Source organism: Rhinatrema bivittatum, chromosome 1 (genome assembly GCF_901001135.1).
Source record: "Rhinatrema bivittatum chromosome 1, aRhiBiv1.1, whole genome shotgun sequence".
Classification (NCBI taxonomy): Eukaryota; Metazoa; Chordata; class Amphibia; order Gymnophiona; family Rhinatrematidae; genus Rhinatrema; species Rhinatrema bivittatum.
The window spans coordinates 722,583,797-722,598,391 of record NC_042615.1 but is presented as its reverse complement, the minus strand read 5'-3'; the positions used below and the strand labels follow the sequence as shown (position 1 = coordinate 722,598,391).

General features: G+C 39.7%; 1 protein-coding gene across 9 annotated transcripts in view; it reads right to left on the bottom strand.

The window, feature by feature from the left end:
• Positions 1–14,595, bottom strand: part of IL6ST (interleukin 6 signal transducer) — a 247,773-nt gene that overhangs the window by 109,809 nt on the left and 123,369 nt on the right. For 8 of the 9 annotated variants that reach the window (XM_029576964.1, XM_029576954.1, XM_029576992.1 and 5 more), the window contains one exon: positions 5,045–5,122. The exons of the other annotated variant lie outside the window; for it this stretch is intronic. In XM_029576964.1, coding sequence (XP_029432824.1) covers positions 5,045–5,122 — 78 coding nt within the window. The remainder of the gene's footprint in view (positions 1–5,044; positions 5,123–14,595) is intronic. 9 annotated transcript variants of the gene reach the window in all.

Genomic DNA, 14,595 nt, shown 5'->3' with positions numbered 1-14,595 from the left:
CTGTCGTCCTTACCACTGAAGATTAATCTTGGTGAAATACGAGACATTTCTTTTTGGTGAGACACAGGGGATAGAGCGTGTAGTGTTCAGAGTTCACATAAAAAACAGATATACTGAAAAGGTTTAATGTTTAATCCAAGAACAGGGCTTGTGCTTAAAAAATGCTTGATCACAGACAGAGAACAAAAAGGGTTAATGCAAAATCTTGAAAAGGGTGAAATCTTCCTGTTAGGAGAGGCTCTGTGACTGCCTGGCTATGTAAACAGATCCCAGGGCTGACTTTAAAATGCTTAATGCAAGGCAATGTATGCTTTAAGCTGCTGTGAGCTTTTTTTCTTTGTTTACAGTAATTAAAGCTGATATCCTGCTGCCTTGAAATGAGGGCAAGGCAGGAAACAGCCCTGCTATACAATGCAGGAAAGACATTGATTCGCTTTAAAAAAAATAATTTTTTTTTCAAATGTTGTAAACAAAGGGGGCAGGAAAGTGAAAACATGTTTTCATACTTCTATGATTATAAACATAGTTGGGAAAGAGAGAAAACTGTGAATAATTGTACCAGAGGGGTTAAAGATGGCATTTAAAAAAAAAAAAGAGATGGAAGGGGGATATGCCAGCCCGGAAAAGACGACAACCAATAAGAGGAAGACTAGGGACAGTGGCACAAAGGTATTGTAATGCCAGGACAGAATGCAAAGACCAGAGTGGCATGGAAACGAATCACAGGAAATTAAGTGCAGACTGGCCATGGAAACTGAAGATGGGGGTGGGGTCGGGTGAAGCACTTCCCAGCAGGTTTTCCCGGATTCACATTCCTGTTTCCTGTGCAATTACTAGAGATCCTGTCTGCAGTTAACACTTGGACTACCTAGAGACTCTGCCTGCAGTGATCGCCTCCTAGAGCTGATTTGTACATAGCTTAGCTCTCTATTCAATATGCTCTTTATTAGCATTTGTATTTTAATGTTGTGCTCCATTGTAATCTATTTTAATATTGCTAGAAGAAATATATTATCTTATTATAGCTAAGAAAAAATATAACCACTTTTTACCTATAAGTACCCTGAGTATTAGTGCTATTTATATAGGAATATGACAGACAGGAAATGGGGGGGGGGGGGGAGGGTCAGTTCTTATTAGCTGATCATTAAGAGGGTTGCAAGGGCATACACAGAAACATTTAATGTGGACAAGTACAAGGTGTTGTATATAGGGAAAAATAACCCTTGCTGTAGTTACAGGATGTTAGGTTCCATATTAGGAGCTACCACCCAGGAAAAAGATCTAGGCATCATAGTGGATAATACTTTAAATCGGCGGCTCAGTGTGCTACAGCAGTCAAAAAAGCAAACAGAATGTTAGGAATTATTAGGAAGGGAATGGTTAATAAAACGGAAAATGTCATAATGCCTCTGTATTGCTCCATGGTGAGACCACACCTTGAATACTGTGTACAATTCTGGTCGCCGCATCTCCAAAAAGATATAGTTGCGATGGAGAAGGTACAGAGAAGGGCAACCCTAAAGGGGATGGAACAGCTCCCCTATGAGGAAAGGCTGAAGAGGGTAGGGCTGTTCAGCTTGGAGAAGACACGGCTAAGGGGGGATATGACAGAGGTCTTTAAGATCATGAGAGGTCTTGAACGAGTAGATGTGAATCGGTTAGTTACACTTTCGAATAATAGAAGGACTAGGGGGCATTCCATGAAGTTAGCAAGTAGCACATTTAAGACTAATCGGAGAAAATTCTTTCACTCAATGCACAATAAAGCTCTGGAATGTGTTGCCAGAGGATGTGGTTAGTGCAGTTAGTGTAGCTGGGTTCAAAAAAGGTTTGGATAAGTTCTTGGAGAAGTCCATTACCTGCTATTAATCAAGTTTACTTAGGGAATAGCCACTGCTATTAATTGCATCAGTAGCATGGGATCTTCTTAGTGTTTGGGTAATTGCCAGGTTCTTGTGGCCTGGTTTGGCCTCTGTTGGAAACAGGATGCTGGGCTTGATGGCTTGGTCTGACCCAGCATGGCAATTTCTTATGTTCTTATGTTAAACATCCAGCATAGGTATAAAAGATTAGCAAAATGTGAGGGATTTTTGAACTCTCGCACACAACAAAGGACCTGAAACTGGAATAGTAATAGAAGCCCCTAGCTGGTCTCCTAAGGACACAGCATCAGAAACAACTACTGTTCCTCTAACTAGAGATAGACTTTCTACCTCAGTGAAGGCCACTCACACACTCTTAGCCATCAGCAATAATCCAGCACAACCTCACCTGATGGCATCTGACATCATTGACCCCTTCCTGCCAGCATCAAGGCTTCTACTATCCTGGCTTGTCAAGAGCACAGGAAAGGGAGGAAGCTATCATCGGGGCTCAGTGAGATGTCAGTGCCAATTTCTAGCTGCTGTGGTGCTCCCTCATCGTCAGCTACAAAGAAGGTCAGCCCAGATGCAGGAGAAGAAAGACAATGCTCTGGAATCATTGGTTGGCACATAGAAGGGCTTGGGGATGAGGAGGGGAGTATGAGGAACTTCCTGCAGCCTTCCTTTCTGCTTCACCATAGGGAAAAAAACCCCACCAAAGGCAAAGCTAAGAGGCAAACACATTGGAGCAGTCTCAGAGTGTGTACTCACACAGCACCATCTTGGATTTCCTCCCCCCCCCCCCCCAACTGAATCCTTTTTATTGTCAACTCTTATCACATAGGGACGGTAACCTTAAAACGAGCACCCATACATATGGGCACGTGACCAGATGTGCTGCAATTTTCTATCCTGTGCATAGGAACGTGCACGTTACAAAATAGGCCAGGCACGTGCATGTGTACTCCCTATAGTAAGTATGTACGCGCACAGCAGGGAATTGTCAGCTTTGAGACATGCAAGTGAGGGAATTTTATAATATGCAAGTGTCCAGGATATGATCAGTTTCACCAGTTGGTCCAGTTTACAGCTAGGTCCTCAAACTCCCCCCCCCCCTGAATCTTTAAGCCTGCGTTCCCTCCAGTTAACTCAGACCGCTCATTCAGTTCATATGTGGCTCGAAATAGTTTTATTCTGACTTACACCTCATCTATAGTAGAAGTAAGGTTGCGCTGAGATGGACCTGGACTTGTGCCCACGTGCATACATACATTCTCGCACATCTCTTGGGCCCACCCATGTCCTACCCACATTCCCCCCTTTTTCCCCCCAGTGTGAGGTATTCCTGCATTGGTAATTTTGTGCTTGTGGCCAGTTTATAAAATTGGGTGGTCGTGAAAAAGAGATACACGTGTGCCCATCTCCCGGTCTTGGCATGCGTATCATTTTTAAAATTCACCTTTACAAGACTAAAAACAAAAATGTACATAATGAATACAAGTGCTATGTGCTGGCAAATGAGTGAATATGAGAAACTTCTGACTGAGTTAAACAAGAAAAATGAGTGAATGGATGCTAACAGGCTGCCAGTTGAGCATTTTAAAATTTAGAAATCTATATTTGGAAAGGTTCTTGGAACAGCATACGACAGGTCATGTAATCCATCTGTGTGAATCAATGGAAAATACTAACCTATCAAATAAAAAAAAATTTAAATATATGCATGCACATATATACTGTATGTATACATATACAATATATACAGATACGTATAAACACGTTTATTTCTTTCTTGAGGGGTAAGCATTTTCCATGGATTCACATTGCATTTATTTATGTATGTATGAATTTCAATTATTCATTTTTATATCAGGTTTCTCTACACAAACATTCAAAATGGGTTCCAAAAATCAACCCATACAATTTTGAAAACATCACTTTAAACAAAACAAAGCATTGTGACTTAGTTCCACCATTACGGAGCAAAGCAAAAAAAACCAAAAAACCCCCAAAAAAAACACAAGACATCATAATTCCAACAATGGGCTACTGCCAACACTAACAGCCCCCAATAATAACTATCACCCAAATATAAAATATCAATAATAGGTAATATAGAACTGGCAGGTTTTCTCAGTATTACTCAAGCATGACTAGCCAGCTCATTTCAAACCAAACTTTTAATAGTGATATAGTTAAAATACTAACCACAATCATGTATTATCTTGATATCATAACAACTGTCTCCCTAGTGCCATAAATCAACTGCAAAGAATTATCTGGATCTCAATACCTTCCTATCACACAATCCCAAAAAGATTCTCTCTTCAGGAATTCTCAGCTTCAGACACACAAACACCTCGTATGGTAAAGACCTTGCAGGGAAGGGGTTCCGAGTATTTAAGAAGCAAATTACAAAGATATAGGCCCAGTAGGCCTATATTCTTAGTCAGAAGACCTTCTGATTATTTTCTCCAATAAAGCTAAATTAACATAATCCCATTGTTACTTCAATTCCTCTGTCCTGCAAAGAAACTGTTGACATTTAGATGTCACTTGAAAACATGATTGGTTTCTGTAGCTTTTGGAGGAGTAATGGCTGAGGAGAAGTAATTATATAACTTACAGTGAAAAGCATATATATATATATATTTTTTTAAACAGTGGGGGTGTTTCCTTGGATCCTTAAGATGAGTTAATTGCAATCCTAAAATATGCAGAGAGATTGGCTTCCTTCATCTGAGGTTAATACAAGATGGTCACAGTTTTAAGGGATGAAAAATTAGGACTCATAGGAAGACAGAATACGTTGGCAAATAAGGCCACCACCACCAGCTAGTTTGTCACATTTAATTCCTGGTATACTATCACAGGCTCGTAGCTGATCTGACTTCTCTTTTCATTTCTTCGCAACTAAGGCTTGTGAATTCTGTTGTTGCTCTTTTCTTCACCACCTCTACTGAGACACTATTGCATGCATCTGCCATCCTTTCTGTGCAGAAAGTTTCCTAACTCTAGGAGAGTTTGGGAGAAAGACAGATTTATACTCAGTCTTAATCAGCCCGCCATCTCAGAACCCAGAAGTCACTCTCCTTTCCCTGCATGCACTTAGTTCAGCACAATGAATATTTTTTCCACCATGTCGTGGGGAGGGTTTTATTTTTTGTTTTCTTTTTTACCTGAGGATCTGGTTTCTCTGAGACTTTTTATACACCAATCTGTTTTCTGCTGTGATCCAGTGGTTTCTCTCTTCTGTCCTGAGAGTAGGCAAACACATTATTAACTCTGTGCTCACCTTTTACCATCACTCTCCAGTATCAGCACTATTCTTTTTCCTAGTAGCAGTAAAACAAACTTGTACAGAACTAGGAAAATGTAGTTTCACATTTTGTCTTTCAAGCAAACTATTTCAAGATGCATTACAAAACATGGAAAGAAAGATAATAAAATGGGCAGCAGTGGACATAAAGCAGTGGTTATATATGCATTTTACAGCACATTATAATGAGGAGGAAAGGAAGAAAAATGTTTGAGGAAAGCAGACAAGTTAGGTGGTTATCAGAAAATCATTTTTCTTTGCATTATTTCCCTCTGGTTATAGCTCAAAATTTCTTATACATAATTGGGCCTTTTCTATTTAATTTGATGAACTTGCTAACTTCAGTTTTACCTTGCTTGCCCTTATTTTAGAGGCATAAGAACATAAGAAATTGCCATGCTGGGTCAGACCAAGGGTCCATCAAGCCCAGCATCCTGTTTCCAACAGAGGCCAAAACCAGGCCACAAGAACCTGGCAATTACCCAAACACTAAGAAGATCCCATGCTACTGATGCAATTAATAGCAGTGGCTATTCCCTAAGTAAAATTGATTAATAGTCATTAATGGACTTCTCCTCCAAGAACTTATCCAAACCTTTTTTGAACCCAGCTACACTAACTGCACTAACCACATCCTCTGGCAACAAATTCCAGAGCTTTATTGTGCGTTGAGTGAAAAATAATTTTCTCCGATTAGTCTTAAATGTGCTACTTGCTAACTTCATGGAATGCCCCCTAGTCCTATTATTCGAAAGTGAAAATAACCGAGTCACATCTACTCGTTCAAGACCTCATGATCTTAAAGACCTCTATCATATCCCCCCTCAGCCGTCTCTTCTCCAAGCTGAACAGCCCTAACCTCTTCAGCCTTTCCTCATAGGGAAGCTGTTCCATCCCCTTTATCATTTTGGTTGCCCTTCTCTGTACCTTTTCCATCGCAACTATATCTTTTTTGAGATGCGGCGACCAGAATTGTACACAGTATTCAAGGTGTGGTCTCACCATGGAGCAATATAGAGGCATTATGACATTTTCCATTCTATTAACCATTCCCTTCCTAATAATTCCTAACATTCTATTTGCTTTTTTGACTGCTGCAGCACACTGAGCTGACGATTTTAAAGTATTATCCACTATGCCGCCTAGATCTTTTTCCTGGGTGGTAGCACCTAACATCCTGTAACTATAGCAAGGGTTATTTTTCCCTATATGCAACACCTTGCACTTGTCCACATTAAATTTCATCTGCCATTTGGATGCCCAATCTTCAAGTCTTGCAAGGTACTCCTGCAATTTATCACAGTCTGCATGTGATTTAACTACTCTGAATAATTTTGTGTCATCTGCAAATTTGATAACCTCACTCGTCCTCAAGGGCCACAAACCAGTCAGGTTTTCAGGATCTTCACAATGAACATGAACAAGATTCATTTGCACGCAATGGTGGCTGTGCATGCAAATGTGTCTCATGAATATTTGTGGATTTCCTGAAAACCTGATTGGCTGATGCGCTCAAGGAACAGAGCTGCCCTACCTCTGTTCTATTTTATGCAACCACTTGTTTCCCATATTTCATATTAATAGGACATTTCACACAGAATCAGTTATTAGTCTGTGCAAGTGGTGCATCTGATATTTTATAATACTTTAGATTACTGGAAGTCTTACCTGTAATTAAACAGAAAAAATTCAGTTATAACAATGTTCAGCATAACTGATGTCAAATGGAAAATCCTAACAATGTGAAATGCATGAGAAGGATAAATGGGATAAAAAACCATTAGAATAAACAGATGCTTTTGTAAGTAAAGCCATAGTATGTAAGAAGTCAGATTAATAACAGGAACTGAAAATCTGAAAACTCTTAGGAAACATATCCCTATTGCTTTTAACACTTCCTCATTTCCCTAATTTTGCATCCAAATTTCCTTTAAACAAAAAATGGGCTCCGAGGGCATTTGGAAAAAAAGCTGGCACTGTGGGTAAATTTTTTTTACGACTTTAATTACCCCATAGTACTGTTGTGCCAACTCTTGCTTTATACACTGGTTCTTAGCAACAGACTGAAGATAAATCTACATAAGAACATGCCAAACTTGGTCAGACCAGGGGTCCATCAAGCCCAGCATCCTATTTCCAACAGTGGCCAATCCAGGGCCATAAGAACTTGGCGAATACCCAAAAACTAAGTCTATTCCATGTTACAGTTGCTAGAAATAGCAGTGGCTATTTTCTAAGTCAACTTAATTAATAGCCTCCTCCAATCCTTTTTTTAAACACAGCTACACTAACTGCACTAACCACATCCTCTGGCAACAAATTCCAGAGTTTAATTGTGCGTTGAGTGAAAAAGAACTTTCTCCGATTAGTTTTAAATGTGCCCCATGCTAACTTCATGGAGTGCCCCCATGTCTATTATCCGAAAGAGTAAATAACCGATTCACATTTACCCGTTCTAGACCTCTCATGATTTTAAACCTCTCTATCATATCCCCCCCCTCAGCTGTCTCTTCTCCAAGCTGAAAAGTGCTAACCTCTTTAGTCTTTCCTCACAGGGGAGCTGTACCATTCCCTTTATCATTTTGGTCGCCCTTCTCTGTACCTTCTCCATCGCAACTATATTTTTTGAGATGTGACGACCAGAATTGTACACAGTATTCAAGGTGCGGTCTATCATCAAATGTTTGCACAACACAGTTAAAATGCTAAAAATAGAAAACTGTGTATCAACATACATGATCCATATGTTCCCAATTCCCCACCCTATTTCCTTGCCTTTATATGGCACTGGATGGACAAAATAGGGGAGGAAGAAGTTAAAGGTTATGCAAGGAGTAGGTGATGATGATAATAATGATGACAAAGGTCTGGGTTACAAAGCTTTGCAGCTGTGTCTTCTAACAACTGAACTATGCTATCAACCTATACTACACAGGATGAGTCTTCAAATTGCTGTATGCAGAGGCTCACAAAAACCAGATATTCATGGGATGGAGTCCAAGATGGCTGCTGCATAGAATGGACACGAGCAACCTCGCTCCGCGGTTTCCTGTGAAGTTTGCCTTTCCTTCTGAGATTTCCTCAACTTATTTCCTTCGTTATGCCTCATACAAAAAGAAAGGCTAAACTTAAATTTATCTGTTACCTCAACGCTGAATGCAGACTTGAGACAGCCGCGAATTGAGTCTTTGTTTGCTGGTTCCTTGCCGGTGGGAGGAATTGCAGGAACGCCTGACACAGAGCAGACGCCAGGACCCCAGGTGGAGGAAACATCCCTCAGCCCCGGCGCTCTGATTACCCCGGAACCATCGTCTGAAATCTTCAGTTTGTCTGGAGATGCCACAGCTGAATGGCTGGAGGGAAAAGCTACCCCTTTGAAAGCATCTGCCCTGAGAAAGGACGTGTGTGAAGCGTCTCTTTCAGAGAGCCTGGAAATGCAAGGCTCCGGGGGCATGGAGACCGAGGAACAACAGAAAGACGGTAAAGTCGGGGATCCTGTGGTTAGAGGGAGGAGTGAATTGGAGGTACACGTTGTTTGCACTTTACCTTTAGTAAAACCTCAAGAAATAACTATTGATATTATATGGAAGATGTTTGTATCGATGGATAGCTCTATAAAATCTCTGACGAGTTTGTTAAAAGAAAATTTACAACATACTAAGACTATTTATTTATTTATAACTTTTCTATACCGAAGTTCAAATAACAGAGTTAATTATCACTCCGGTTTACATTGCAACCACAAAAAGCAGTGACAAAGTTGTCTTACATAGAACAGGGGGAGAGAAAAACTTGGATACAGCTTAAGCATGGGGAGTAACGTGTCAAAACTGGTAAGAACTGATAAGAGTTGGCTTTTTGGGGTAACAAGGTATTCCGAGGGAGGGGGTAGGAATGAGGGATTGGAAGGGGGGTTGGAAGGTGGGGGGGAGAGTAGCTGAGGGTTACCATAGATTTAATGAAACTAATATACATATATTAAATAGCTTAGGCAGCGGAAGAAAAAGTGCTTAGGCATCTGAGCTTAGGAAGAGAAGGTCCGTGGAGGATGAGGCAAGGACGAGTGTTATGGGAAGGCTTGTCTGAATAGTAGTATTATACTATTGATACAAAGATATTAACCTTGGAAAACAATGTGAAAATGATTGAGCAAAAAGTTAAAAATATTGAAGAAGTGCAAAATAATCTTGTAAAATCTGAAAGTATTTGCTTTAATAAATTGGAGAAAATGGAAAATGATAGCAGAAGAGCAAACTTGAGGATTTCCCGAAGTTGAAGGCAGTGACTCCTCGGGACTTGTTTAAGAGTTACCTCAACGATATCCTGAATTTTCCTGAGGAAGGGATACTGGCCATCTCTAAAATGTATTACATACCGAGGATTAAAGACAGTAAGGAAGAAAATCAACAACAACAAGGAGGGCAAGAAGATTCTTTGAATATTACTGCACTATTGGATATGACTTTAGACACAGTTATTAAAACGAGGGAAACTTTGCTAGTCTCCTTTGTGTTTACCACAGAGAAAGACACAGTATTAAGATTATATCTCCGAAATCAAGGTAATTTATTTCATGGTTATAGAATTTGGCTGTACCTGGATGTGACCAAAGTTACTCAGGATAAGAGAAGGAAATTCTTACAAATGAGGCCTGAAGTTATTACTAGGGGTGCAACATTTATATTGCATTTCCCGTGTAAATGTATTGTAATATATCGAGAGTCTAGATATATTTTTCAAGATCCAATGCAACTAATTGTATACTTAGATTCAAATTCCTGAATTAAACCATAGGTTTCGGTATTTTGAGATAGCTCAGGAACCACACTCTATCTGGCAATGTTATTAAGGTTTAGATATATTTCCTTTTGACTGCTCAATATGTATTGGACTCCCCTATTACTTATAATGAATGACAGATATATAATTATAAATGTGAAGTTTGGAAAAGTTCCTTGTCAAAATGGATATTACTACTATCTGTATTCTATAAACATTTGTTCTGTAAATTATGGTCAAATTTCAATAAAAATAAAATTAAAAAAAAAAACCTCCAGATATTCAAGAGAAATGATTTCTTCAAAAGTATTGAGGCAGATTTTAATACCTACGCACGGGCGTAGATTTGTGCGTGCAACTGGCGCGCACAAATCTACACCTGATTTTATAACATGCGTGTGCAGCCGCACACATGTTATAAAATCCGGGGTTGGCATGCGCAAGGGGGTGCACACTAGTGCACCTTGTGCGTGCCGAGCCCTAGGGGAGCCCCAATTGCTTTCCCTGTTCATTCCGAGGCTGCTCCGAAATTGGAGCGGCCTAGGAGGGAACTTTCCTTCCACCCCCCCCCCCCCACCTAACCTGCCCCCCCAGCCCTACCTAAAACCCCTCCCTAACCTTTGTTTTACTAGTTGCGCCTGCCTTTGGGCAGGCGTGGATGCGCACGCCAGCCAAGTGCTGGCGCGTGATCCCCCGGTCTAGCGGCGCTACGAAGGCCTCTGGCCACGCCCCTTTTTTCAAGCCCTAGGACATACGCGCATCGCTGGGTCTATGCAAAATAGGCTCGGCGCGTGTAGGGCTTTTAAAATCTGCCCCATTATGTATATATTAATCCACATTCACAGCAAAATCCAAATACTTTCCAAAACAGTTGAAAGGAAAAATTAATGCGATCCAGTTTCTAGCAACAGTATGTCCTGTCAAAGACAGAAGAAATCAAAGACAAAATATTTATCTAGTAATACCTGGTTCAAGTTTAAAAAAAAAAAATGTTAAATGTCTCACCCACTAGTGGACCCCTATTTTCTTCTTAAAGAAGATAAGGGAGTCCTAGAAAGATTGAAAATAGTAACTTTAAAAAATAATCAGTCTTGATTAAAATAAAAAGCTTTAAACATAAAAAGCAGCCATGTTACTGTTCTTTCCATCAACCTGATCTTAACATTTGGCTGTTTTGAAAAAGTTTAGTGTTAGAACTGAACATTTACATATTATCCCCCTTCTAGCCATTAGTTCAAATTTGATCTTGTGATCACTATTGCCAAGTGGCCCTGATGTGGTACTCATAGGCTCTTAGTCTCAGTGAAACACTTTTTGACATGTCACACTGACATGTCAGTATTCTTGTCACCCTAAGCTTTTTATTTTTTTCTTATCATAGGCAGCCTTTAACAAGTATAACATTATAACATGCCATTATCTTGCTACCACTTTGTACTTGTTTTCCTAGACACATGGACACTATAAGCTAGATGAAAATGCAGAAAGAACTGGACCATAAGGTCATAGAAACTTATCTATAACAAGTTCAAGGCCAGCTGACATTCCAGCTAAGATTATAGAAAACATTCTTAGAATAGACAAAGCTGTTATTGCTGCAAAATTCCAAGAAAACATTTACATATGAGATGAGAATTCTATTACCATATGGACAGATTATTTGTTTATAATAGAAAGCCAATCACATACATTTTGACAATTACGTAACCTAGTTTAGGGGTTGGAGATATACAACTGTAAATGCTATATAATGCTTTATCAGTAAAATCATTTGAGGGGGAGTTTTATGCTGGTGCTTTGCATAGCACCCTACCTCTCCATAATGCCTTATTACTTTATAGCATTTAAATAAAATTCTCTATAGTTGTTGGCTCTAAGAATCTATTTTCAGACAACCTCAATAGCCCACCACTGTTACCTTTCTCACCAAATCCTATGTTCCACTAAGAATTAGATCTAAAATAGCTCCTGGAATCAATTGCTCCAACAAGCAGTCATTTATTCCATCCCGGAACATTACCTCTCTAGTATGTCCTGATGTTATATTTACCCGGTCAGTACTAGGGTAATTGAAATTTCCCACTATTACTGCACTGTCAAACTGATTAGCTTCCCTGATTTCTCTTAGCATGTCATTGTCCATCTCAACATTTTGGCCAGTAGTATACTCCAGTCACTCTACTCGTACCCAACATACACAGGATTACTAACCATAAAGATTCTATTGAGCATTTAGTATCTTGGATGATCTTTACCTTGTTGGATTCCCAGACATAAAGCGTCACACCCCCCCCCATCAAATTGATCCTCCCTATCATTGCGATATAATTTGTACCCTGTGTACCATTGTTTATCCTCCTTCCACCAGGTCTTTGAGAATGCAATTATATCTGTCTCATCATTTACTGCAATACACTAACTCTCCCATCTTACTTCTTAGACTTCTGGCATTGGCATGCAGACCTTTAAAAGTGTGTTTTTGTTTGTATTAATAACCTGCTTTTCAGTTAACAGGGATAATTTGGAATTCTTTAACTCAGGGGATTCATTACTTATAGGCACATAGACTACTTTTGTTGTTATTGGAACCTCTCTGTTGGTAAGGCCTAACGGTTTCATTAGTGTCCTTCAAAGATACATCCTTCTGAACCATGCGATACTGAGCAACTGTTCCAACCTGGTTAATGTGGAGCCCGTCCTTTTAGAAAAGACTCCCCTTTACCAAAAGGTTGCCCAGTTCTTTACAAAACTGAATCCCTCTTCCCTGCACCATAGTCTCATCCATGCACTGAGACTCCAGAGCACCGCCTGCCTCTAGAGACCTGCACACAGAACAGGGAACATTCCAGAGAATGCTACCCTGGAGGATCTAGATTTCAGCTTTCTACCTAAATGTCTCCCTTCTACATTTTCCTATGTCATTGGTGCTCACGGACCACGACAGACGGCTTCTCCCCAGCAATGTCTAAAATCCTATCCTAGAATAGAGGGACTAGGCAAGGATGCCCTTTATCTCCATTGTCTCATAGAGCCTTTTGCTAGAGCAATCCATACCTGCAAGGATGTACCTGTGGATACTTTTGAACATAAGATTATGATGTGTGTCAATACTTGGAGAACCCACTCATATCGTTGCCCAACTTCTTGGCACTCTATAGAGAATATAGTCAAATTTTTGGGTATAAATTAAATGAATTTGAGTATTGTTCTCCCATTCAATTTCTCACTGGAATTGGAAGATATTAAATTCCATTTTCAATTTTAGTGGAATACTTCTACCTTACCCTATCTGGTAAGGAATTTATATAGACTTCATTTTCTCTGTCTTCTGCATCAAATTAGGAAAGATCTGAATAATTTTTTTTTTAAATTTATTTTTATATACCGATGTTCGATCTGAGATATCACATCGGTTTACATTCAGGTACTGAAGTTGTTTCCCCATCTTTGTTGATCAGAATTAATGTAGTAAAAATGAATATCACATCTAGAATTTAATTCTTTTCTCTGAGTTACCCTATAACAGATAACTTCTTTGAGGAGCTTAATAGAGCGATTTCTGCTTTCCTTTGGCATGGAAAACACTCTCGAATCCCCTTTAAGTTACTGACAACGGCCAGAGAAAAGGATGATTTTGCCTAAACAAATTTTAAGAAATACTAACAGGCCATCCAGTTATGCAATATGATATTTTGGTACACTTGTTCTTTGGACAGTCACTGGATAGAGATTGAGAACCAAGCTGTTTCTCTGTATAACTTGAACTCTGTTATTTGTTTCTAGATGCTTGGCGCAAGTAGATTTTACTTCTTACCCCTTGATTGAGCCTGTGTTTACATCTGGGACGAGGCACTAGGACCATTTCATTATAAGTCTGCATTTTGCCATGGTCTCTGATCTGTGATAACCCCTTCTTTCAGTCTGGATATGTAGAACCCAAATCTGTTCTTATGGCTGAAAAATTTAGCGCTGCATAGAGCCTTACATTTAGTAAAAAAAAAAAAGGGAGTCTTTAGTGGATGATTCTATCAAACTAAGGTCAAATATCACTGACTCAATCTTTTATTTTTTATACAATTCCAACTTTTTTGGGCATGTATAATTTTTATTTATTTAATAACTTTTCTATACCGGCATTAGTAGGAGACATCATGCCAGTTCACATGACAACAAAAGAATGGAAAATACATTATAACAGGGCGGTGGGTGGGGAATATAACAACAACAGAGAAGGCAAGAAGATATAGGTCTGAGCAACTGGTTAACAGAAGCTAGGTAATACAATTCAACAGGTTATAAATTAGAGATGTACTGAATGGGAAGCAGCATCAGTGGAGTATTTACAAAGGATCCGGGACGATCTGGGGGCGAGCATTTGGGGCAGAGGTAGGGAGGGGAGAGGGGCTTAGTCTGGGAAGGCTTGCTGGAACAGCCATGTTTTTAGTTTCTTTTTAAATTTAATTGGGCAGGATTCTAGACGAAGCATCGTGGGCATGGAGTTCCAGTGTGTGGGGCCTGCAATAGAGATAGCTCGTTCCCTGGTTGATGTAAGATGTGCTGTTTTTAAGGACGGGACATGCAGGGTTCCTTTGTGAACTGTTCTCGTAGGACGATTCAGTGAGACAGCGCTGA